Genomic DNA, 26219 nt, shown 5'->3' on the forward strand with positions numbered 1-26219 from the left:
ACATCACACGATGTTCTGCTCTACAACATCAAAACCGCAATATTCAAGATAACACATGAGACAAGTGGAGCTTGATGGGAGACATTGAATGCATCTCGGCCGACATGTTTTTCTTCTTCTTCTTTTTTTTTTTTACCCCTCCTCCATAATTTTCATCTGCCTTGTTTCCTTCTTACTCTGCGCTCTTTCCTCAGAGCTCAGACGTAGTGGTGAGGTGCGGAGCAGAGACCCGCTCTTGGGGACAGGGCTCACAATACATATACATTAAAAAAAATTAAAAAAAGGACAGGAAGCTTCTCTTTTCACCTTAGACAACAGACATTTCACTGCCACGGTTCTGCTTGTGTGTTGAGCTTCATTAAAATGGATACTCAGTCCTCCCAGATATCATCGTCGCAAGGTTTAACGGATGGACAGAATTCTGCGGCCAAAGAATCAAAACTGTCCGGTAAGACTTAACTAACACATACGTTAGATTCCTGCATTTTAACTTATTGAAAATGTAAGGTGTGCTATTTGAATTCAGCTAAGCTGTCTACTGGCATATGTTTTGACTTAACTGCATATCACTAAATCAATATTGACCCTTCAGCACATTAAGCGCTTATATCCGTCTGTGTGTCTATTTTAGCTGGGTTGTGTGCTGTGAGGAACACCTGTGATTGTTAACATACCTGCCGCGACGCGTGCTCGCCATATGATTAATGTGCTGAAGTCAGCATCCGATTCGTAGTTCCATATTCGGCACGGTGACATAGTTTTTAGTTTAGCGATTGATCAACCCACACTGATTTAGCCGATTTTTCTCTATATAACTTCCAGTTTTTCTCTTCAAGACACTGGCTAATGCGGTGCCCTTCACTTGCCTAAGTTGTCCGAATTAAATCAGGAACATTTAAAACAATAAATAAAAGACCTTGTGCATTTTACAGAGCGTGCTATTAAATAATCTTACATGCTCGCATGTATTCCAGATTATTTTTTAAAGCACCGAAATAGCCTTTTACTCGCAGCTCTGAATCGGACGCCATCTTCAGTGCAGGCTGTAGCTACGGCCTCCGGACTTGACGCCCCGGAGTCGTTTTTACAGGGAAACCCCTCGCACAGTCCTGTTACTTTTATGTCACACTTTGAAACACTTTTACGGCGGAAAACGAGGTGAACCATTTAATGGGAGACTACGTTCTACCTCTCGCTAATGGAGACCTGCATTACGACAGCCAGACCTGCGGGCTGGCAGAGCCTGCTGGTCCCAGCTCCAAAGGAGGCTGGCATCAAACACAAAAGGAGAGATGTGAGGAAAAAATGCTCGACGCTTGGTTTCTACGACGCCAGCCGAATTGGAATATGAATCCCAACACGTGGCATTCCACGTTTGCGTCATATTTCTCTATGCAAGTTGTTGGTGGGTGGGTGGGTTAACTAATATATAACTTGACAATTTCTAGAATAAGGTTTGTGGCGCTGCTCTGCACTGCAGATGTATTGTTACTGAGTAACTGCCTGTGAAGGGAGCGCCCTCTTAAAGGCGCATCGATGGTTCTTCTATTTGTGTTCTGACACCCAAAGAAGTAAATGTTTTACCATCTTGTTTTCCATGTATAAGACATGAGTTCGGTTCACGTCACTCCGTCCAGAGGAGCCCAAAAGCAAGGGATGCGTATTTTTCTCTGGCACTGACTGACAGCTCATTGTGTCCGTGGGAGTGGCTGCTTCTCCATCACTGTGCTTGCATTTGCTAAGATCTCTGATTTAAACTGCACACCCCGAGGCTGAGATCAAGAGGGACTCAACATTAGAAAGAATCTCATCTCAACGGTGTTTGGATGGCAGAGCAGTGCAGCAGGGTGTGGCATGATGATGACTTGCTTCTTTGGTTTTAAGGGTCGTCGAACCATTGGAAAGAAAACTGCTTGACACGAACTCGATGAAAATGTATGCACACTCATTCTCAAGCGCGTTGATTTGGGTTCAGTACAAGTGACATGCAACAAAAAGCGTAAATATTTAAGAAAACAGGCAGCTAATAACCTAGCTTCAACAAGTCTGTATTTGGGTACAATGGGTCAGGATGTAGTAAGAAAACAATAGATTAGGTCCTAAAACTGATTCGTGTGACTTGGAGAATTCATCTACTTCATTCTCTGTGTTCAGTGTCAGTAGAATTTGTGTTAAAAATATATGTTCTGACCGCTCAGTCATTATTTAGATTAGGAACAGATGTGACATCATGCCTTGTAGAAGCACATGTAAACAGCCATTTTCTCTTCATTTAAAACAAAGTATATTCAGAGCTGACATTTTCACTTTTCTTGAGTGAAGCAGACATGTCTGTTGTGTATTCCCCAGAAAATAAAGATCGTTCCCTCATGGACTTCCAGAAGGCTAATAGCACATCCACACCTGCTCCCCATGCTTCTCATGTTAGATTTAAACAATAAAATTATCCAAACTATATATATGTGTGTGTGTATTGTGACCAGAAAAGAAAATCAGACTTTTGAGGTTTTTTTTTTTATTTTTTATAATGGACCAGACTAAACAGTATTCTACAAGCAGTAAGAAAAGATAATCAGCTTGTGGTGAAGCTTATGTAGTTGAACAAAAAAAAAAAATCGTTTTTATTTAATTTTTTATTCAGCACAGACTGAATAAAGACTTTCTGGTTCTAAACAGTCATGCAGTCAGTTTTGTGCTGACATTTGTGAATGTATATTTTATTCTAATTCACAATGATCCTCAGTTGTTCTGTCTTCATCTGTCATTGGACAAAGGGTGGGGGACACCCTGCACAGAAAACCAGTCCACAGTATAGCCACATAGACAGACATCTCAAACTTAAGATGAACTGACTCAGCATGCATATTTTTGGGTTGTGTGATGAAGCCAGAGTACCCAGAGAGAACCCATACATACACTGGGAGAACATGAAGTCTGGTTGGAATTCAAAGCCAGGACCTTATTGCTGCTATTAATATTTATGTTTAGTAACAGGATGTTCTATTACTGATTAGTATGAATTGTTGTTACACAAATATGTAACAACTGTCAGTGTCGTCTGCAGTTCATGTAAAGAATGAACTGCTTTCTCTAGATTTCAAAATAATCAGAACAGACTGCAGATTTCTGTCCATGGTTCCAGTTTTCTTTATTTATTATCGTAGTTGGGCTCTGCAGTTTGTAATGAGAGACAAACTATCACTTTGTTGTTGTTTTAATGCATACCCCTTCAACTTCAAGTTGTATAATTTGCTACACAATATATTTTTGCCTTCTATACATTTAGTATTTCTACTTATGCTATTTTTATTAGGTTCAAAGGTGCTGCTTTGTTTTTTTCCCTCCTGTGCTCTTACCGCTCTGCACTCTGAATGTGAATGTCTATACCTGCAGGCCTGTTTTCTTTTTTTTCCCTTTCTTCTTAAAACCGCCCCCTCTGTTATTGCATTATATTTTCATGTAAAATGGCCCTGTACAGGGGATGGTTTGTGTTAATGTAAGGGAAGGCCTGAGCTTTGCAACCATGATCACTCATGCTATTTGAATAACTGTCCTGTTTTATAACAGACCTGACACATGTCTCCCTTGGCTGAGTTGCTGTTGTTCACACTTTTGTTATAATACCTCAAAAGGTTGGCTGTAAAATATTTGTTAGTGAGGAAATGTTATGACTTGGCACAACAGAGTCCACTGAACTCCTGATAGCGAGCCATTCTCTCAGATGTTTGTAAAAGCCATCTGTATGACTGGGCTGGTAGCTACATCCAAAAAACCAAAACAACTGGTGACCATAGTGTTCCTGTGCTGAATTGGCCGGCAAACGGTTTTTCGCCATGTTCATTCTCGGTATGAGGGATTGCTGCTAATTCAGCGACTCAACACAAGTGACAGTGTGAGAACGTAGCAAGTCAGTGCTGCAAGTCAATGATAGAAGTGAATTTGACAATTTTCAAATTTTTGACACGTGCTTCCTCCTGCTTATTCAGCAGTGATTATTGATCTGCTTCAACGGATGTGAATTCCACCATCAGCTCCTCTGCATTGCTCATACGTCGTATCGGCTCATAGCAGAGCTCTTCTTTTTGCCAGAGACCTTGCTGTGGTGTTGTGTACGACTCTGACCAACCGGTGACGGGTTCCTCATGGTGATCTTTACTAGGTTTAGTTTTAGTCCAACTACCAGATGGCTTGGCCCTCACATTTCCAGCAGTCTCTGTATGAGCCAACGAGGGCAGCCACCAAGGAAGTGGCACACTTCCTAATCAGGCCCTCATTTCTCAAACTACATTACATCAGATAGGCTGTTAGTGCATTACTGTGTTTTATCAGATTTAGTAAATCTCCTTATCTTATAAGTCGTCTAAGAAAATTGTATCAGTAAAACTTTGAGATGTTTTAGATATTGCCGGTTCCTGCTTGAATTACTCCTCTCCTTTGTTCATGTGGAAAAAAACGTTTCAATAATAGTTCACAATTTCAGTTTTTGAGCTACGTCTTTCAGTTTGATCATCTCTCCCAAAGCTTCCCATCCACACTTGCTCATTACTTTCCTTTTTGGTTGGTCATTACTCTAGTTAATGAACCAGCTCCTCCATCTCTTCATGTGTTGCCAAGCTGACCCTCCTCTCTGCAGTCCATGCTGGAGCGCATCATGTCACTGAGGTCATAAAGCCGAATGGAGGATCTACAGCAACGACAGGGGATGGACCCTGCATTCACTCTCCCCTTTGTTTCTACAGTATGCTGTGGATGCCTACTGTAAGGCCCCAGTGACAAATGAATTTTCCATAACTGACTTGCCACACAACAGTGCTGTTTAGTAAACCAGCAGATCTCAGCAGGAAATAGAAATCTGGTCCGTTTCACCCAGTTCTTGCTCATCTCTTTCCTCAAACTAGACTTCTGTAATATAATAAATCAATATTTCCTTATTCTGTGAATCACTCATTTCTAAAACGCCAGTCTTTCTAGGTCATTGTTTAAGTTTTAGCTTGAAAACATACATATGGTGGGTTTTTAAAGAGAAACCTCAGGTGTGCTAAAATCTAGTTTCAGCAAGAGTTTTATTACTTTGCATAGTAAATTTATGTCAATGTGTTTTTCATTCACTTGGGAAAAGCATGAACTGTATTAGAGGAACACTCAGTTTTTATCTAGCAGTACAAATGTCAGATTATTCTGAATTATCTTTCTACTTCTAAGATGAATTAAAAATTTACCAGTATTTAAAATAAAGTGATGTATTTTTCAAATCACCGTGAGGTAACAAAGCCGCTTTTTTTCCTTACAGGATCCAATCAACATCATCCAACTTGAAATTTAAAAAGAAAAAGCTAATGCTTAAATTTCAATGTTTTAAAATATTGTCTGTATCTTTACTGAAGGTTTCCTGTGCTGAAGGCTCATCATTTAAATGGCAACATTATGTGGTGTGAGAGAGAAGTTTCCTTCCTTTAGCTTCTTACACCCATTTTCCCCTCAACAACAACGTTCACTCTGAAGAGTGTTACTTGAGTGTCCCAGCCACTTAGTGATGGTGCTTTTCCTGACTGTTCAGAAATTCAAAACTCCTTTCTTTTTCTCACTAGTCAAAGTGAAAACTGCAAGATGTATTTTTGTTGACTCCAGATGAAATCAAGTGCTTGTTAGAAGAGTTGTGACACTGGGAATTATACAAACATATGGTCTGACAATTATTCAGAATGTATGGAAAAGGTTTCTTTTAGTAATTGGAGTGAAGTAGTCCATGATGACAGCCACTGTCGACCAAGAACTGATGGAACCTGTCAGACAATCCACAGCTGGACTCTGCAGGGCGTCAGGGAAATGTCAGAGAACACGATGCTGCAGTTCACAGCCAGCAACGGGACGCCTGTCACTGTCTCATGTGTTTTCTGACCATCAGAATTTAAAAGTCAGTCTTGACAACATTTGTATATGGACACACCACGAGCAAGACGTGGTTCAAACATAATGAATGGAGTTGTGCTTGTCTTTGCTTTTCCATATATGTAAGGTTGAGACATTGCATTGTGAGTAGAAAGTGAAGGAGTGGTTTGCTGAATTTGATTGAAGGAATGTTGTTGCTCCAGGCCTAACCTGCCTGGTCTCAGCCAACTCCCACTTGAGCTGAGCAACACGATGGGTAACACCACACCCTCTCTTTAGGAGAAAAATTCCCACAGTTGCCAATCTTCAGACAGAGGAAAGTTCTACAAACCTAATGGCTTCCTTTTATATTGACAGGAGGTGTGGTGTTGGACTTCTTCCTCAGGATGGTCCACATGGTTTCTTTATTGAACTGTTTTATGCAAGGAAGCATAGTGTTAAAGTGCTGAATTAGTGGCTGCCTCAGTAATAGTTAGTCTGGATAATGTCTTGTATGGTTGAATAACAGTATCCATCAGCTGGTAGTTTTCATGATCTCTGACAATATTTACCAGAATTAAAAACTATAGTTTTTATCCATTAGATATTGTCAGGTTTATTGAAGATTGTCTTCCCTTTCCTCCTCAACATAATTCCAGCTTTTCCATCTGTCATTATGCATCTCCTGTTTTTGCAGCTTTGGGTCTAATGCTTTGTAAACTTTTTCCTTGTTTGTCTGAAGGAAAAAAATGGCAATATTCTTATTTCCTTTCATTTTAATTTCTGTTCACCTCAGAAGTCATGCAGAATCCTCAGAATTCCACCAACATTCTGACAACATTCACCAGGAACGTTGTCTTGCGTTTTGCAGTAGTGATGCAAACTGTAAAAGAAGAGCAGTTGGTTTTGTTCTTATCTTTTATGTACAGGGTTGGTTTTTGCATTTACAGCTCTAGATAAGAAACAAATGCATGGATGGTTTTTGTTTAACATTACTCTTTTTCACTCTTAGATTTAAGTTCTAGAGCATTTAGTTAACTTTGAATAAGTTAACTTCTCCCTCTTGATTTGAATGTCTTTATTTGGGTGGGTTTCAGCAGCAACAAATTCTTTTCTTCTATTATGATCATTCTTCTGTCCTTTTTTCCCCATCTTTTCAGATTCCTTTCTTTCCTCTTCGCCTGTATCTCTCATTCAGTCTCCTCAAGGCAAGTGTATGGATTCTTTAATGCTGCTCACCTGCTCTATTCCTCGATATTGTTTTCTTTTGCTGGCCTGTTGCTTTACTGCTCTCCATCCTTCTATCTAGTGCCCCTCTCCTGCTCGCAAGGCTGTGTGTAAAAATGCCCCAAAACAGTTGGTTAAAAATAGCGGCTTCCACCCTGGCCACAGCTGCTTCCTTACCTCAACTAGTCCTTACCAGCCCCTCTTTCTGGTTTTTCACCTATGTTTCCAGCACTGCTGACGCTTAACTCTAGTTGACCAGATAACGATGTTTCTCCAACTTTTCTGGGACTTGCAGCTCTGGTCATTTTTGCAGCGTCTCTCCTCTGTTGCAACTAGATATGTAACCTTCCCGGCTAGTGCCCAAAACAGCCAGCTCGACCTTTGACAGGTTTCATTGGCTGTTTATTTTTGGGCTTGCAAGATGTGCATCTATGCATGGCTGTGTCCTGAGCTGCAGTAGCTCTACCAAAAAGCCTTTAAAGACATTTATGTCTTTTAAATAACTTTATCTTTATAACATGTCTTTAAACAATTTTTTTTTCAAACCAGCAGCATTACCTTCTCTGTCCAACTGATGGCTCACCATTTACTTTAGCTCACCTAACTCCAGTCTTTAGACCCTGAGCATTACACCTGGAAAACTTGGCTTCTTGTGATGCCAGGATCCTAATCCATTACAGTTTACCAGCTGCTAGCAGGCATTATTTAGGTCAGCATCACTGACTGCAAGTTCAGGATAATCCCAAGATTGCTACCTTATTTTAAGAAAGCATAGAAGTTCAAGTTCACATTGTGTGCAGAAACCTAAAAGTAGATCAGGTTTGTGTCCCGGGAGGTTGGTTCTACCTGCCAGCTGCCCTAGTATCTGAATCCCCCTCCCCCAGCATCAGCTGTGTCTCCAGAGGACGAGTGGCACTGGAGATATCATCCACCACCTAGTGGTCCGGGCCTTCCATTGCCTGTTGCTCCTCACTCATGTTGCATCCTCGTAGTTGCTTATGGCTCAGTAGGGTTTGTGCATGTCTTAAACCATAAAACATTCAAAGCAGGTTTTCTTTGTATAGTTCTGCTTTATTTTGTTTTACAGCCTCTTTTTGACCTGTGGATTGTCGTCATTCTAGAGCTGCCATGTTTTTTAAGCCATAGTAAAGCTGTGGAAAGCACTCCAGAAAGGCACCATCTTGTTGAATTTTATTGATTTTAAAAACCAAGAAGTATTTCAGAAATAAAGTTTTGACATGATTATGTGGCTTGGGAACAGCAATGTGAACCAGTCATATGGCCAAATGTAAATGGGCCAGTTTGAATATCAAACAACCTATTTTGATATTTTCCTATCATGTATGGGTAAAGCAACATCAAAACAAGTAGATGGGACAACTTGCAGTCGGTCAACTTCACCAGGTCCTTTCAGGGATGTAGCTGCAGTGTTTCAACACATTATAGCTTTTGTAAAGACCGTTTGGTCACAATCACCAGGAGAAATCTATATTGTTTAATTAGTCTAATCATTTAATCAGGGAGTGTAAATTCTTCCATTTAGAAAAGATGGAATTCTTTGAGAAAAATTGGAATAACTAAAACTTTTAGATTTTTGAGTAGCTAGTTAAATGCTTCAGCATTATGCATCATGGGATCTGAGTTTGTGTCCTGCCCAAAAAGTAACGCTGCATAACAGAAAGTGTTAGTCTAGTTTGCAACATTTTCTTTACACACATCTTTTGGCATACAGGCGTAGTATTAATGCATGTCATGGTTTTAAAGGGTTGGTCCTGATTCTATTTTTTTTCTTTTCTTTTCTGTCTTCTGAAGAAATCGGTAATGGTTCCCTTAACTATCTTAGAAAATTTGCACGAACTTCAGAGTGGTTGAAGTTAAGAAGCTCAGGAGACGCACTGCTGACTTGACACCATCTTCAGTGCTGCAGCACAGCTGATGGAAAGTTCAAAAGTTTATGTTGTTCTTGGCAGAACCTGAACAAACTGATCACTGGTTGATCTAGCAGTGAAATTGTTTCTGCTCCTGTTAATGTGAAAACTTTCTTTTTGAGCTTTAAAAAATTTTTTTTAAACTAAATTCGGCTAAAACTGACTGAATATGTCTAACTGGCTTGTTAGCTCCCAGATCTCAACATTTATGTCACCCCCTAAAAGCTGAATATTATATTATGTATATACAGGTAAGGGACGGTTACTGACAATAAAGTCACAGAACCTCAGTTCAAAAAACCAAACAGCTAAAATAATTCATTACAGTTCCAACAGTTTAAAGTTCATTTTGAACATAGGATAAGCTGAAGTAACCAGAGTTTTCTCTGGCTATAAGCATATCAGTATTGGCTGATTTTAATCTTCCACCAATGGAGATGAAAATATTTTTGTCTGTGTTAATCTGGAGGTAGATAAAGGCTTTCTTTACTCTTAAATATACTTACAGTTGATGAACTAGTCACCTTGTTAATGTGCCCAATTACTCAGTGATTCTGCTCAACCTTATTTCTGAAGAAAATCCTGACTTGCCATTATTAACATCATCATTACTATCATTGGTTGAATAGCTCTAGTGCTATGAATGTATTGTCACAGGACTAACTGTTTGGGAATGTGTTTACAAGTACAGAGCCAAAGACCACAACACTGTCGGTCAGATGGAAAGTCTGTGCTTGTGGCCTAGTTTGAACAAGGCATTGTATTGTGAGGCAGAGGAGGTGGTGGTCCAATTCAAGACAAAGTGAAGCAGTCAGTTGTGCTCCATGTCTGACCATACACGGGTAGTTAATGTTTGTGCTGTGCAATTGGTCAACATTTAAAGCCACATTTAAATGTTACAAACCAAGGACCCCAAATCTCCTCAGCATTGCTAATTGTGCTACATACTTTATTTTTACAAAACAGTTGCTCTTTGACCTGGTTTATTTCTATCTGCTAATCCGGTCCCAAACATAATCAAATAAAATACCGTCAGCCCTTTTGTATATAACTAATGCACCGCCCCTATATCATAGTTTCCTCAGGAAAGTAAATAGGAAACTAAAGATGACGTATGTCTGACAGCTAAAGAGTTGCCAGCTTAGCAAATCAGTCACTGACTTTCTGTTTATCCCATCTGACTTGGGTTGATGTTGGTATGAAGTTTCCTTTTTTACTGTTTGGCACAATGTAAATGGACTGAACATGGCTGTATTCTATTACAATTGCATAAAACTCAACAGTAATATAAGTTTGATTGTATTTGATCTGTATTAAAATACATTTGCTGGATTATCAGTATTTGATATTTAATTGGATTAAGGCTTAGGATATAAATCGGACCTCACACTCACATTTGTCACTCCCACTATCTTTAACCTGAGGATGAAGTCATTTAAAAATTGGACTGGTTGAAAGTTGTGATATGGTGTCACAAATCAACTCATAAAGACAAACATGCTTACAGGGATTTCTTTGGAATGGCTGACTGGATAGATTTCAGTGATCGTCTTTTAGAACCTAGTTATATTGTGTTATGCTGCTAAATGATTTGCATTGTGTATATTCAGCAGAAATGAAACATTTTGCGCCAGAGCCGTCATAAATAAAATCTACACATTATTCTAGACAGGATGACACTTTATTTATGAATGTAAATAGATTTAATATTTGCAAATGGATTAAAAGGTTAAACATGCCATTGTTAATGTTTTGAGTCCCTGTATGGCAGAGGATGCCTGAGTATAACTTTGGTTTTTACATTCTGTTTTAACTACATAGCAAAGCTAAAGAAAAGTCAAAACACAGTCAAAAAGAAACTGTTCCAGCCTGCAACTATATACTGTATCCAGCTACATACATTTGCTGCAAATAATTGCATAGCTACACTGTTCATTAGTGAGATTTATTTCCTTTGCCTTCTTTTGCTCTGGACAGATCTGATAAGTTTCCAGATTGACTGCTTCATGATGCTTAGTTTAGATCCTAAGTAATTAAGAGAAGCATGCAAGATTGAAAGAACCATCACTATGACATTTTTTTCTCACATTTTCATGATGCAATGCATGAATGCTTGGGCTGCTACCTTAAGGCATAGCCTAATAGTAATAGAAGTGCATGGAAACTTAGTGGTAGTGACTCAATCTCCCCACTTTTGTCCTTTTCACTACCACCTCTTCATAACAATGCAGACAAGAGAGGGGTCCAGAGTTCTGACAAGTCCACTGAAGGTGTAGCTACATCGCTACGCTTTTCTTCCCAACCAGGCTCCTTCTCACCCAGTAGTTACAGTAGTGACACATCTCCAACAGATGGACAACAGGATTCTCCAATAAAGGTGTCTCCTGTTTCAGAACGCATTAAGGCACTAGAAGCTCTTGCAGCCAAAAAGAAAGAACCTGATTTTAGAGGCAATGGAACGTTCACTCATTTCAGGGACCGACATCAGGAGAAATCTGCACCTGAAGTGCTCAAATTTTCCACTGAAGGTTCCAAAGCTGTACCTGATGGACCCAAGTCTGTAACCGAGGGGCCCCAATCGCCCACCAAACGGTCAAAATTTACACCCGAGGGGTCCATATCTCCCACTGAAGGCTCTAAATCTACAGCAGAGTCCCTCAAATCTGCAGTTGTGGGTCCCAAATCTCCAGCTGAAGTTCCCAAACTTCCTCCTGAAAAGATTATACAGACACCTCAGAAAGCAGAACATTCTGTTGATCAGGAATCACCAGAGTCACCATTTGAAATCCTGGGAGACCTAAAGCAAGTTGTTGACTTTGAAGAGACAGAGCAATGGATGAAGACACACTTACCTCCAGTACCAGATTTTGATACTGTTGGTTTAATTAAAAGCACTAACACAGTCTCAGTGAAGGGGATCGACGGGGATATGCCTGCTGCTTTTGCTGTTGTTCCTGATGCTTTCATGGATCATCCTGTTGAAGTTCCAAAACAAAACGATCAGCTTGAAGGGGAACCCAAAAAAACAGAGGTTGAAGAGTTTGACGTTAACTTTTTGCCAACAGCTTACATGTGGGATCATCAAGAAAAATCAAGTGTGGAGGATCCATCTAATCTAGATTTGGTGATTACAGCTTCACCTGCACCTCCTGCAGAGTTTGGTCCCACATCTCCTTCATCATCCCCCACAGTTTTACCTGATGTTCATCAGAATGTTTCTGATGAGAAAAAAGCAATTTGGGCTGGCGAATTGGAACAGCCAGAAGCAAATGAAGGTGACAGTTCAGGAGAGTCCGATGATACGGTAATTGAAGATCATATAGCTGAATGTGAGTCTGCTCCATCTCAGTCTTTGGCTCAAAGTTCTAATGATGACACCACAACCCCTCCCTGCAACACTGCTGATCTTTCCACTGAAGAGAAAGAGACTCCTCCACCAAGGCTTGAGAGAAAGCTAATGCAGGTTCCAACCATAAATGTGATTGAGACTGATGAGCCCAATTATAGTGAAGAGGAGATGGAACTTGAGGCAGAGGAAGATGATGACTATGAGGTAGTAAAAAGCCCAGACACAGGACCCCCAAACCCCTCTGAACCAGACCCACAGAGTGCTGAAAACACAGGCCCCAGGGCACGGCCGTTAGAAACAGAGTTCATGGAAGGCTACTCGCCTCCTTCTTCACCTGTGGACTCTGAGTCTGAATACTCCCCAAAACACAAGATCCTCAACTCTAGCTCTGAAAAAGACAATAAAGCATCTACCTTAAAATCAGAGGTCTGTCCCAATCCAGCGGACTCAGCGGACCTGCAACCTGACCAGTCCCACACCATGTCAAATGAAATTGTCAATGAAAAGTCCCCATTTGTTGTTGAAAATGAAGAAGTGGATTTTCCAGACAATGATGATGATTGGTCAGATGAAACCCAGGAAATTCTGTTCAAACCCCCAATGACTGATCCATCGTCAAAAGAATCAGCTCCTTCCAATGAACCTGCAGTCAATGAAAATCGCAGTTCAACAGCAGAAGAGGCGTACATAAAACCCACTCCTCCTCCTATGTCCAGTTTCATGCAGGATGACATCTATGATAGACAGTCGTTTGATTATGACTTTGATATCAGCTCTTCCCTGGATCGCACTGATGTTAAGAAGTTCAACAATGCAAAGGAACGTTTTCTGTCTGATCCAGCTCACACTGATGATGCTGAAGACAAACAGGATCTAGACAGCGCCATTTCACTGAATGGTGATGACATCCCCAAATCGGATAGTCAGCCATCTTTAGAAGATTATCCTGAAAACCCATATTCCTGTTTCCAGAGCAAGACCGTGAGCAGCACTGCTGAACAGGCGGTCAATAAGAAGACCACTAATTCAGAAAATGTGGAAAATGACAACATGCTCCCATCTCAGAAATCAGCTTCACACATTCAGCATAACCCTGAAACTGGTCACAACATAAATGAGATGAAAAACAGAACTGACGGTGGCTGCCCACCTTCTGAGCCTATGGATAGTTTTGTGGAGTTCATGAGAGAGTGTCTGAAATCAAAGCAGGATGAGGAAGCTGACAGTGTCCACCAGGAGCTTGAGCCTCTCAAGACTTCTCCTCTCCCCAAGACTTCTCCAAGCTTGGTTATGGATTTTGAACAAGAACACCTTACAATCAGTGCTCTCAAAGATCTGGGCAACAGCCAAGAGGAAAAGGAGGAGACTGTGAATCCTCAGCATAAAGTCTCTGAGACGAATCAGCCAAAGTCAGATTTTAGCCTCACACAACCATCAGACTCCAAACCTCCTTGTTCCCAAACCAACCGTGCGTCTGACGGCATGTATTCCAGTGATGTGGAAGCTATTGACGAATGGGTAGCTGAAGCCTACCATCTTGCAGAGCATGTCTTGACAGCAATACTAACCCACTTATCAGGTAACATTCCTTCCCTCTGGGCAGTAGGCCTGCTAACCCCATGCACTTCCCACAGTGGGACGCTCAAACAGGAATTCTCTGCTTAGTTTAACATGTGCTTTGACAGACCCACACTCGCATATAGAATTTGAATATTCGATTTTTTTAAATATGTTTTATAAAAAACATATTGAAACAAAAGAGGACCTTGTCTTTCTTGTAAAAGAAGAAAGACAAGACATAAAATCCTGCTTTCAGACTGAATGTGCGCCGAGTTGTGGCAGAAAAATTCCTCCATAAGATTTGATGTGAAACGTTATACTCACTGTTTCATGTTGAACGTTTGCAGTTGGGTTAAAAAAATGTTTTTGTGTGTAAATGCAATAAACATTTACTGCACTGGTTGACTACACAGTAAATATAAGTATTCATTTTGATGAAAACCTATTGGAGATAAAACACTTTTTTTTTTTTTTTTTTTTATTGAAGCTGTTTAATTGACAACATATTCCATGAACATCATGCTAACAAGCTAGCATGAACAGGGCCCAGACTGTTAAGCAACCCTTCATGACTGTACTTGTGCAGCTCCAAAGACCACAGTGCAGGAATGCATTTGTTAGACAATTTTAGTGCATTTAGTAAGCTGTAGTTGTTCTATACAAAAAGCTATTTCCACATAACAAGATACCAATCAAAAGTATAAAAACTGAACTTACTACTAAAGTTATTTAGAGTAGTACACAGTATTACACTTACTCACCTAGACTGTAGAAAAGCATGTGTATTTTCTTTTGTATTCATTATTAAATCAGTATCCACACAAATATTTAAATTAAAAAGGCTGATGTGACGGGCTTAACTTGCAAGCAGCCGTAGTTCAAAGCTGCATATGATCCTCAGAAAGTTGAGCCGGTGACCCTCCCCTGCCCTCTGTCCTTTGAGCTAGTCAGTGGTTCCCCACCAGACGGCGAGTTAGGGCGTAAATATGGTGGCCCAGTGTTTGTCCAGAACCCTGAACGTCACACAGAACAGTCAATCCCCAGGTCAGGTTTCTGGCCACAGCACACTTAGAGCGGACACACGATGCAGAAAATCAAAGTGAAGAGCGCAGCTTGCCAGCTAGCCGCCCTGGTGCAAAGTTATTTTGGTGCCGTCATTTTATACTTGGGTTTCAACAAGATGCCATCTAAGGTGATGGACGCTGCCAACTCCTTTAGTTGGATCTTGTTTGCTGCATGTCTGTTTCATCAGCGTGAGAGCGGTTTGACATGCATTTGTTTCCATGGTTACTCAGATCAGCCCAGTTTTCACACAAAATATTTGACGGTAGTAAATGTTATATTCATTCTTCCTACAGACACACACGCACACCAGCTGGTATACAGACGGTAATCCTGACATTCAGGGGACGAAACGTGCAACCCAAGAGCTCACCCAGCATGCATCTGTGGGCGGGGCCGCCTGCAGTCAGGGAGCAGTAGATAAAGGAGATGTCATCTGTAGCCGAGCTTCAGGATTTTGGGTCTTCTGTTTTTTCCAAGTTTTGTAGAGGAACAGCAGCTTTGGGTGCTGGTGCTGGGTTTTATGTTGTCATTGTTATAGTTCAAGGATTTGATTATATCCATTTTTACAGGTGATAACTGCATTGACCAAAACCGTCCAGTTTGCATTCAGTTCACTGCTGTCAATATTATCACACAACAGAGCAAGCTGAAGATCTGAAAGAAGAATTGAAACCGATCAGTACAAAAAAGTACATATTGCACAAATTTTTATGGGCCAGGTCTCCCAACTCTATTTGGCAGAAAATGGTTTGTCTATAGGTTTATAATGGAAACAGTGACATTGTGAAAAGATTGTTGTGAAATAGCGACGTGAAATGGCGAAGAAGCGAAGTGATCCAGAGCCACAATGCAGTCTGATTGATTGTTACGTCAATGCGAACCATCTGTTATCTAATCTCCATCCAATAGACAATCGAATGAATCAGTAAAAATTCTTTGAAATGCTACTTTGAAATGAGTGAATCTCAAAAAATCCTGCAAAAGCAAACCTGCAGTCAGTACTGGCAGGAGGCGGCAGAGAGATGGTCATTTTTCCCATTGTGTATGTGGTTGATTTTGACTCCGTTTTTATTACACAGAGGGCCGCAGCGATGTTTATGTGAGTTTCTATATTTAAGAGAACTCTTGTGAAAGTAGGCCGCTGTGCCTCAGCAGTGTGAGGGTGAGAGGGAAAGAAGAATAAGGATCAAAGAACCTGGACTGCTTCCCTGTGGGTACACAGAGCAGAGCATGCTGGGAGGAGACCCGTAACCCCTACAGTACCGGCTGAAGAAAACCTTTTCATTGTTGTTCCCTGACAAAATGTAAATGTGACTTCTTTTTTTTTTCTTTTATTTTCTTTTTTTAAGTAAATTTTATTTTTCTTGAAGGCAGTTTTTTTTCCAAGAGGTTAATTCAGTCTGAAGTTCTTCAGTCACATTTTAGGATAATCATCTGTTTTAAAATCACATTAATACGGTGATGATTAGCAGCTTCTCTCCTCTGAGGCTAAAGTTAAGAGCTGCTGCTGCACACTCTGGTTTTAGCATTTAGACCTTTCAGAAACCTTAAAAACACATAAATCTCATAAAGGGGCTTCTTTACTTGGTTCACTTGAAAAAAGAGCAGAAAAAACTAAACCTCATCTATTAACTACTGTTATGATTTATCCACTCTCATTTCAGAGACTGATGAAGTTAATTCTGGTGAATTCATGTCAGTACAGATTCAGTTTTCTGTCTCATCATAGATCCTACACTAAAAGGAACCTGGACTTCGTGTGCCGGGGCTTTATTAGTTTTTAAAGTTGGTGTCCTAATTTGTTGTCGAAATCCCACTGGTTGTCCTGAAGAGCTTAGAGTTCTGTATTCTATTCAGATGCACACAGTACCAAGCTGCAACAATCTGCCTAAACTCCTGAAATGTTCTGAATAATATGGCTGACAGAAGGCGGGGTGGGGGGGGTTTGGTGGAGGGGATTGAGGATTTAGATCGCTGCATGGAGCCCCAGTGACATTGGGCCTTGTGGTTTCTCTACTACCATCCACAGAACCTTGTCTAAAACAATTTTCCCCCACATTCAGGGAAGGAGTGACTGAAAGGGAAAGCCTTTACATGTAGGACTGCTCACCAAGTGTGTAAACACACAAATGTATTACTTACATTATTAGGCATACATGCATGTATGCCTAATAATGTATCAACTTTATCTCTTATGATTATATTTGTATTAATATTTAACACCTTAGATGGAGTAGCTTGTCGAGGAATAAACAATTTCCCATTGGGGATCAATAAAGTATATTCTATTCTATTCTAAACACAAGCCAGACATCAATAGCAATGTTCCTCTCCTTAGCTCTTCTGGGCTGCAGATGATAATTTTGGAACATGGTCATGATGCCAGTATTTGTCATACAGAGTGTACTTACCTCTGGTTCAAACACCACCACCCCTTTCATGGGTGGAGAGTTGTTAGACTAGAATACAGAGAAATTCAGATAACCTTTATCTGAATTTCACCAGGGGATGGGCAGATTTAAGCAGCAAAAAGACAGTTCAAGTTTGTTTGTTTTTTCTGACTGGTCTTACATGAACACAATCCCTCCTGCTGTTGCAAATTAGAACTGAATAGTGGCAAAATATTCAGGGTGTGAAAATCAGACATTCTTTTCTACCTATTAGAGATTTGCTTATAACAACCCCCAATGAAATAACACATTACACCTCATCATCATTGTTACATGTTAGTACTGAGGCTGTCCGTCCTAACTCAGTAGAGACATTCATGAGTTTCGGCAGCTTCGGTATACTGCTCCAACTCTGACACCACATCGCCTGAAGCGTTCACAACTCAATTATTTATTTTTCCTAAAGATTTATGTGACTTAAAACACACACCTACAATTTTTAATAAACTCACTTATTGCTTCTGGTGGCAATGTTTTTACACAAAAGCTGCGCTAACACCAGCATCCCTGCTTTTTGTTTTGATATGACTCTTACATCTGCTTGAAACATCTCCATGTGAATCTAGGTAGTTCTGTACATACTCGATTTAAAGAATTGAATTAGTGGAATGTAGCTGTTACTGAGTTTACATGGGGGGCCAGGGCAGGTCATGTGACACAGACTGGAGGAGCAGCAGCCAATACAGCTTCTTCACTCAGAACATTGTGTGGGGTGAAAAACACTTGGATTGTTGGAGAAAATTCAGATTTATGAGATCAACATTACCACATGGGTAAGGTCAAAATAATGGTATGTTTAGGGTAATGTAGCGGTGTGTTTAGGGTGATATAGTGGTATCTTTATGTTAATATAGTGGCATGTTTAGAGTACTATAGAGGTTTTCTTAGAATAATATAATGGTATGTTAAGGTTAGCGTAACGCTTTTGTTTAGGGTAACTGAAGGGTAATTTTACATACACTTTGAGTTTCAAATCTTGGTCGGCTGCATTTCTCACAAGGTTTTCACATAATCAACACAGTATATAAACGGGTGTGAACTGGTCAGGCATTTGATATTGATTTTAGTCAAAATGTATTTACCAAGATCCCCATGTGATGTTTTAGAGCAGATCAGGACAGCTCTCCTTTAATATTTAGGTTTAGGGCAGTAGGTCACACCATAAAGTGTTTAACACCCCTCCCCTCCTCCCCACCTGTTACTTTCCTACAGTTAATGACCTGATCCACTGGCGGGACCCCAAGAAGTCGGGTGTGGTGTTCGGCCTGTCCCTGCTTCTGCTGCTCTCGCTGGCAGCCTTCAGCGTCATCAGCGTGATTTCCTACATGCTGCTCGCCCTGCTCTGTGTCACCATCACCTTTCGCATCTACAAGTCTGTGGTCCAGGCTGTGCAGAAGTCTACTGAGGGACACCCATTCAGGTAAGACCAAAAACTTCTGTTGAGATTTTCTCTATTTTCTCATATTTGCTGCCTCTATTAACATGTTCATCAAAACATGCCTTTTTTAGTAGTTGTGTTCAAGGCTTTTGGGCTAAACGTGCCATCATGTGTAAACCCTTCCCACCACTGGCTGGTTATTTCTGGATATCTGTTGCTTTTCTGCTTGAACACTCAGCCTCATTTTGTGGTCTCATTTTCTTTCCTCCTCCCAATTTTTCCGCAGAGAGCTGATAGAGAAGGATGTCACCATTCCTCCCGAGACGTTCCGCAAGCACGTGGACACCAGTCTGACCCACATCAACCGAGCCCTGAAGCAGATGAGCCGCCTGTTTTTGGTTGAGGACCTTGTGGATTCTCTAAAGGTGAACAGCAGCAGCAGCAGCAGCTCTACTGCCCACTGTCATCCTGGGTTCTGTCCGTTTCCCTATCATTTTTTAGACATCCATTTCCCTTCTGTCTCATCAAGGCCAGTCTCACAGGGGCAGCCTTTTTATAGTTACTCAGCAAGAGTTCATTTTACTGGAATAGGTTTTGCGTCAAAAACAAAATCTCCAAGGACGAGGATGACTGTTATGGTGGATAACAGGTTCAGTTGAGCTGTTCTTGATGTTACATGTCATTGTGAATATGACTGTTTGTGTTACAGTGATGTGGAGATGCACACTTTAGCGCTTTTATATTCTATATAGTAGTGTTGGTGTCCAGATCCAAAGCTGAATGAAACTCATCTAGAAATTCATTTAATAAGCACCACATTATTTTTATTTATTTATTTTTTTTGCTAGATCTTGTCTGGTAACTTGCAAAGCTAAATTTTCTTAACTTCAAAAAGAAACTGACACTTCTCCATAAAAAGTTTTGCTCTGCTGTGAAATCACTGTCTACAATTTCCACAACATACAGCCTGCGTAGCCACACTTCTTCAGCGTGTTCCTCAATGAGACTCTGACGTCTCCTCTGATTGGGTGATGGATGAGGGGCGACGGCTCCATGGCTCAATCAGGCGTTTGCATTCGCCTCCACCAGGATTTTGAATGACTTATCATGACCATTAACACATTAACTTGGCTTAACATGTCCTATTCCCACCCCACAATTGCAAAATCATATTTCCAACATTCTGACAATATTGAGTCCTATTCTGCACATTTGTAATTGGAACATGGTGATAACATCTTTTCTTTGTATATTTTATTATTTTAGTACACCAGGTTCAATAAATTGAAACTTAACTACATTTTTGGAAAGATGTGGGGAAATAAGAAAAAATTTTACATTCTTGTATTTTACAGTATACTTTAGTCAGGTTTTGTCAATTCAAACTGTAACACCTGAAAGCAGCCATTGTCTGCAGTCCAGTAATTACATACTTTCAAGGAGGGCTGCATGACATTAGGAAACTGGATCATGGTGTTACTGCTTCTAACATTATCTGTGACCTTTAACCTCTGAGACAAGACGTTCTGCGTGAACTGTGCAGATCTACTGCAGTGAGCCTGAATTTGTATCAATCGTACTCCGCTTCAAGCCAAGCAGGGTCTTACAGACACTCGGTGGGTGAAACTGCTGATGAATCACTGGTTCATCCACATTCCCAGCTCCACCTCAGTTGATGAGTAGATCGGCTTTGTAAACCAGAAGCCGTCTGTTGGGAGAGGCGCTCTCACCTTCAGGTGATTCAGTTCAGGTATCTGACACATCCCACACTCCTCCCAGCTAACATGGTCTGCCTGGGATTGGCAGAGGAAAGCTGGCCTTTGCCTCTCTTTGCTTGCAATTTCTTTTCTTTCATGTGAAATAAACACATTTTTCCATCATCATTATATAACATCCTGTTTCAAGTTCTTTGTCATACCTGCTGATGAGTTAGTGGAAGTAATTGGAGATTAAACATTATTACCCAAACAGGTTTTCTGTGGTAAAACGTCCGTCTCGTTCAGATTATGTTTATTAATTTAGGCGTATGACAAGAATTCATTTAAAGCCAGCGAGACGCGTTTGGCTTTTAGATTCACACGACATGGCCGTGAGTGACTTTCTCCAAGCAAGTCATGGAATCAGTCCAGCTGTGCCTCCCAGGCGGGTCCAGAGGCAGCCGATTCTGGGCGTGTTGAGGTGTGGAACCAGTGGCTTACATTCAGCTTAAGTCTCGTGTAAAAAGTGTCTGTGTGATGGTTTTGTAAAGGCCTGGAACAGCATGAGTACGGCAGGCGACATCTGTGAAATGAAATCCACTGTGGGAGGAAAGGAGCGTCTGACTTCAGGTGACATGAAAGTGATTCCTAAATGTTTCATTTGTTGTTTGTTTGTTTACAGCTGGCTGTGGTCATGTGGATGTTGACCTATGTTGGAGCAGTTTTTAATGGAATCACCATCCTCATCCTGGGTAAGCACTATGGAAACCTTTCCTGTTCTCTCATCAATGACCAATAATTAGTTTAATTGAAGAGCTTGGTCTGGTTGATTCTCTTTAAGGCCTTGCATATGTGCATACACATTGTTTGTGTTTCACCAGGTTAACTGTATTCCCATTATAATGCAGTTTTAGATCATTGTCAGGTGAATAATGTTTAACTCTATCAATGTCTTGGTGTTGAACTCTCTCTCTGTTCTCCAGCGGATATCCTGCTCTTTGCTGTACCTCCAGTCTACGAGAAGAACAAGGTCAGCCCCACCCTGAAGCCGTACTATAGTCATGTCAGATGAGAGCAGATAGACGCAGTAGCAGTGACCTCACGGGATGACTCCCAGCCTCCATCAGACACTGAAGGCTTTCTGCGTCCCTCTCGCTGTGGACCCAGTCCAGCTGCTGAGAGCATGATGTCATTCTCGAGTCAGAACGCACAGGCATTAGCGTCTGCACAGAAATGCCGCATACATCACGGGAAATGAGCTCATGCTTGTAGTTGCTGCTGCTGGCTGTTTATTGGTCAGCTTGGGATGAAAACATCAGCCACAGTCAGATTATGATGAGTTTGGGTTTGCCGGGAGCGCTCAGGTCCAGTCCCGAAGCGCTCAGGTCCAGTCCCGGAGCGTTCAGGTCCAATCCCGGAGCGTTACCAACCGGCAACTTTTAGATCCATTCCTGGTCTGAAACGCCTGAGTCAGAAGGCTGAATTCCCTCACCAAGAGTAACTCAGCTCCACAGAGACCTGGTAATGAGCCGTTCAGGTGTGTTTGATGAGAGACGCATCTAAAAGCTGCAGGGTGCCTAGTACTACACATAGAGCTATATGTCATACTTAAAGCAAGGACAGTTGCCATTTATTTATAAAATGAACCTGAATCGATCTAAGCACAGAGCCCTGTGGTGCTGCACCGGTAACCCAAGAGTGAAGATTTCTCATTCACATGAACAAACTGGAATCTGTGGGACAGATGGGATTTAAACCAGTCTGGTGCTTTTCCCTTCATACCAACATGTTCAGGAGAATATTGTGATCAACTGTGTCAAACACAACACTCAGATCTAGCAAAACCAGAACAGAGAGAAGTCCACTATGTGAGGCTAAGAGAGTATCATTTGTAACCATCACAGGTTCTGTTTCAGTGCTATGAAACATGACTAAACTCTTCAAACGGGTTATTACTGGATAGATGCTCACACTTGATTAGCAACTACTAAGGAAGACTAGATATAGGGCTGTAGTTTACAGAATCTCTCTTCAGAAAATCAAACTCTTAATAGTTACATGTGGAGGGATCTCATACTGTTTGTTTGTTTTTCAAGAAACTAAATAAAAAAATGTGATGGTTGTTTTTTCTTGCAGACCCAGATTGATCATTACATCGATCTTGTGCGTACCCAAGTCAACAACACAATTGCAAAGTAAGTGAAAGGAAACGATTTGTCTGTATTAGAGCCTACTGATGTACTCTCTGTCCTTGTTAATGATGCGTCACTCGCATCAGGAATCAGATGAAGACACATTCAGGAAAAACCAACTGAACAGCACTGGAGGCCCAGCTTTGCTTCCTGTTTATTTAGTCGTCAAGATTTTTACGGTAAACTGAACTGACCAGCTGCCCACAGGTCATGACTGAACATTTGCAATTTACAATAGTCACACCTCTGTCACCAACTCAGTCACTATATTTAGTATCTTTTAGGTTAAAAAAAATAATTGGAATTAGCAGATCAGTGCACCCCTACCTTATGGTCTTATCTCATTAGGTTCAACTAGCCTAGCATGTATTTTCTGTATAGTGCATTAATGCTATCTGATCTGGAGTAATTCTTGTTCTGCTTTTCTTTGCCAGACTGCAAGAGAAACTTCCGGGAGCAATGAAACGCACCAAAACCGAATGATCCCACACGTCATCTCCATCCTCATCTGCATCGCTCTGGAAAAACCAACCCTTCATCTCACCCAGCTCCTCCTCAGTAACCCAGATGTGTTCACCTCCGCCCCCCCCAACACACACACACACACACGCCCTCTCACACACACACACTCACACAGACACGTGCTAGATAGAAAATCTCAGAGCTACTCAATGTTCAATGTAAAACTACTGCGCAGCTTAACTTGCAAACATAAAATCAGAGGCGTGCCTGCAGAGCCTCTGCTTATGAGCAGGTCGTGTGACACTGCAGCATTCCCAGCTGCAGGGGGAAGGCCGGCCTGAGTGAACTAGACTGAATCTATGACCTGGTTCCAGCATGTTCAGAGCGTCAGGGCGGACGGGGCGCTGCCTCCGAGCAACACCCGTCTGCCCAGGAGTCACACACTTCCCTGCAGGTAGACCGAGGAGTGTCCAGCTGGCCACGCAGCCAGACTCTGTGGAGCTGTGGCCAGGCTCACCGTACTCACCGTTTACTCAATGTTACATTCTGTGCGGATTCATTTCAGGAGCTGGGATTGGCTCTGCTCCTCCTGATTGACTCTTCCGTTTGTTTTTCAGTCACAGGCAGTGTTTGAACCTTTCTGCAATGCACTGATTTTTTTCTCTGCCCCTGAAGCCTGGGCAGGTGGAGGTAGCTCCCCCAGCCCCCGGAACCAGCTGTGATAATTTGGTCTAGTTCATCATGTTCTGAAGCGTTTTTCTGAAAACGTCTGCTCTTGTAAATAACCCTGAGAAACAACAGGCTCTCTGCTCCGTGGAACACATCGGCCAAGCTTTTATACTGAAGGAAGACACACACCCCTCCCACACCCCTACAATCATAGTAGTCTTGACTGTTTTTGCACCTGCTCGGTCCTCTAAGTGTTCGGCTCTTGTTTTCACTTGTATATTTTGATTCTAATTATGACTACTTAGAAGTGCTACCTGTATAAACTCTAGGATGGCTGCTTGAACTCCCCTCCAGCTCGATAACGGCTTAGTGAGACTTCGGTTAGGTGTTACTGAGCTTCTTCTTTTTAACCAGTAGTTCTTTGAGTCCTCCCCTATAGAATCAAGCTGATAGGTTAAGCGGCACACTGATGTGTTCAACTTTTAATCCCCACATGGTTTCTCAGATTGCTGTTGTGTTGAGTGTAAAATGTGAATGCTTTGAATTGTCTCGCCAAAATAAGAATATCTGAATAATTTGAAAGCTGTTCAGTTTAATTTTAGACAACAGGCCAAAGGAGGCTGTCATCTGGAAAATAATGGCTGAAATTAAAATTGAATGTAAAAGTGAAAATGAAGTTTGTGCTGTGATCATTTCTCTAATTTTTTCCTTTTTTCCCCCTTTTTTTTAAAATCTACTCTTCAAAAGCAGAGGTTATAATGTTGACACATTTTACACTCCATACAATGTTCCTCTGACCTAGGAGGAAGTAAGATGAGATCAGCGTTGTTATTTTAGAAGGTGTAATTTTAAGTAAAGTAGCTGGAGATGATAGAAACACTTTCTGAAATGGTTGTTGTAGAACTCTTCTGTTTTGGGGTTTTTTTGACAGCCACAGTGCATGTCATAGCGTAAGCTGGAACAGGTTTTCATCCCTCCCTTAAATAGCCTGTAATATATTGTTGATCCTGACTTTTGTTTAATAAGGTTACTACTTGTGATCGTTTCTGTGGTGTTCTTTTGAACCTGATTTAAAACATTAGTGACGTGTTGGCCCCTGCAGTCCAACCTTCCTGTTACTTTAAGGGACAGAAATGTGAATAGTGAGTCGACGCCACACCTGTACCTGTCCTGTCCTGTCCTGTCTGCATGTCTCCCCTGCGTACTGAATGGACACTGCTCCAACACGGCTGCTGAACTCTCTCCCTCCTATGCATGACCTCGGTGTGATTCACCCGCACAGGTCAGAGTTCGCCGACCGACCGCTTCGTGTCTGCCGCTTCTGTCCCACAGGAGGCACACTGAATGTCATCAGAGATAAAGCTACGTTTGTTTTGGGTTTTTTTTTAGAAAGTTATTTAGTTTCCAGGACATATTTACCATATGTTTCTTTTATGGACTTAGGATTTAAGAAATCAAGACTACCAAACAAAATAATTCTCACGTCTGGCTGTTCAGATTTTTTTTTTACTTTAGTTCTAGTGAATGGATTAAAATGAATATTATGGCCAATAAAAATATGAAATAAAAATAGAGATCTTTTCAGTCTTTCTTGCTATAGCTAGTGCCTATGAATATTAACGCTGGGTCCTCCAGGAAACATCCAATCACTGATTTCCTAATAAACCTTAGAAGTCATCAGCAGTTTCAAGTTGAAGCTGGAGCGAAGGAAACGTACAGGAAGTCTTATTTTTAAAATTGAATCTGCATGCCTGATGACATCAGAGGCCATGTCAGCCGAGCCATTAATATTCACTTGGCTCATTTGAATGTCGTACAGTTTGAGCCTCTTAGCGATCCAGGTGGTGTCAGGGTGCTGCCAGGGTGAACATCACAGAGTGAGTGTAGTTCTTTAGTGTGTAGGATATGATGCAGAGGAAATTCAATCTAGTTTCTCATAGCATGTTTTATTCTCCCTCCTTTTCCTGTTTGTGTGTTTATGTGATGGGAGAGAGTGGCAGGAATGATCTGAACTCTGCTTCCTGACTCGTTTGGCTTGAGCTCTAATTGGTATTTGGACTTTGTGATCTAACGACTCGGTTTTGTAGCAGTTATGACTTTGGTTCCAGTTTATGAAGCTTTTGGACAGATGTTGCAGGAATAAAAAAAAAACTGCAAAAATGTTTGTGGTCTCTGTACTGATGTCAAAGTGAAATAATTAATAAAATCAACTCAAAGGTCTGCGGCTCTTTGTGGATCTGTTCACCTCTTTGGATTCTCTACCTCCTGAAATCTGTTCAGTGGGAAAGAGGACTTAAGATTTTTATTTCTGAAGCTGGAATTATAAAAAGCCACATTCACATTTATACTGCTGCTTAAAATGAGTTGAGAACTG

The 26219-nt window shown here is 41.2% G+C and overlaps 1 protein-coding gene across 3 annotated transcripts; it reads left to right on the forward strand.

Moving 5' to 3' along the window:
* The first annotated feature begins 147 nt into the window (after window positions 1–147).
* On the forward strand, window positions 148–26065 carry rtn3 (reticulon 3). 3 transcript variants are annotated; one of them, XM_055058743.1, is made up of 9 exons: window positions 148–448; window positions 7029–7076; window positions 11255–13951; window positions 18660–18867; window positions 19112–19250; window positions 21205–21274; window positions 21506–21552; window positions 22659–22717; window positions 23149–26065. In XM_055058743.1, the coding sequence occupies exons 1-9, from the start codon at window positions 364–366 to the stop codon at window positions 23195–23197; spliced, it is 3402 nt and encodes a 1133-aa protein (XP_054914718.1). In that variant the 5' UTR covers window positions 148–363; the 3' UTR covers window positions 23198–26065. The 3 variants fall into 3 exon arrangements, with proteins under 3 accessions (XP_054914718.1, XP_054914719.1, XP_054914720.1); XM_055058744.1 differs by lacking the exon at window positions 11255–13951 and having other exon boundaries at window positions 152–448; XM_055058745.1 differs by lacking the exons at window positions 7029–7076; window positions 11255–13951 and having other exon boundaries at window positions 154–448.
* The last annotated feature ends 154 nt before the right edge of the window (window positions 26066–26219 follow it).

Source organism: Poeciliopsis prolifica, unplaced genomic scaffold, assembly GCF_027474105.1.
Source record: "Poeciliopsis prolifica strain line A6 unplaced genomic scaffold, Auburn_PproV2 SCAFFOLD051, whole genome shotgun sequence".
Classification (NCBI taxonomy): Eukaryota; Metazoa; Chordata; class Actinopteri; order Cyprinodontiformes; family Poeciliidae; genus Poeciliopsis; species Poeciliopsis prolifica.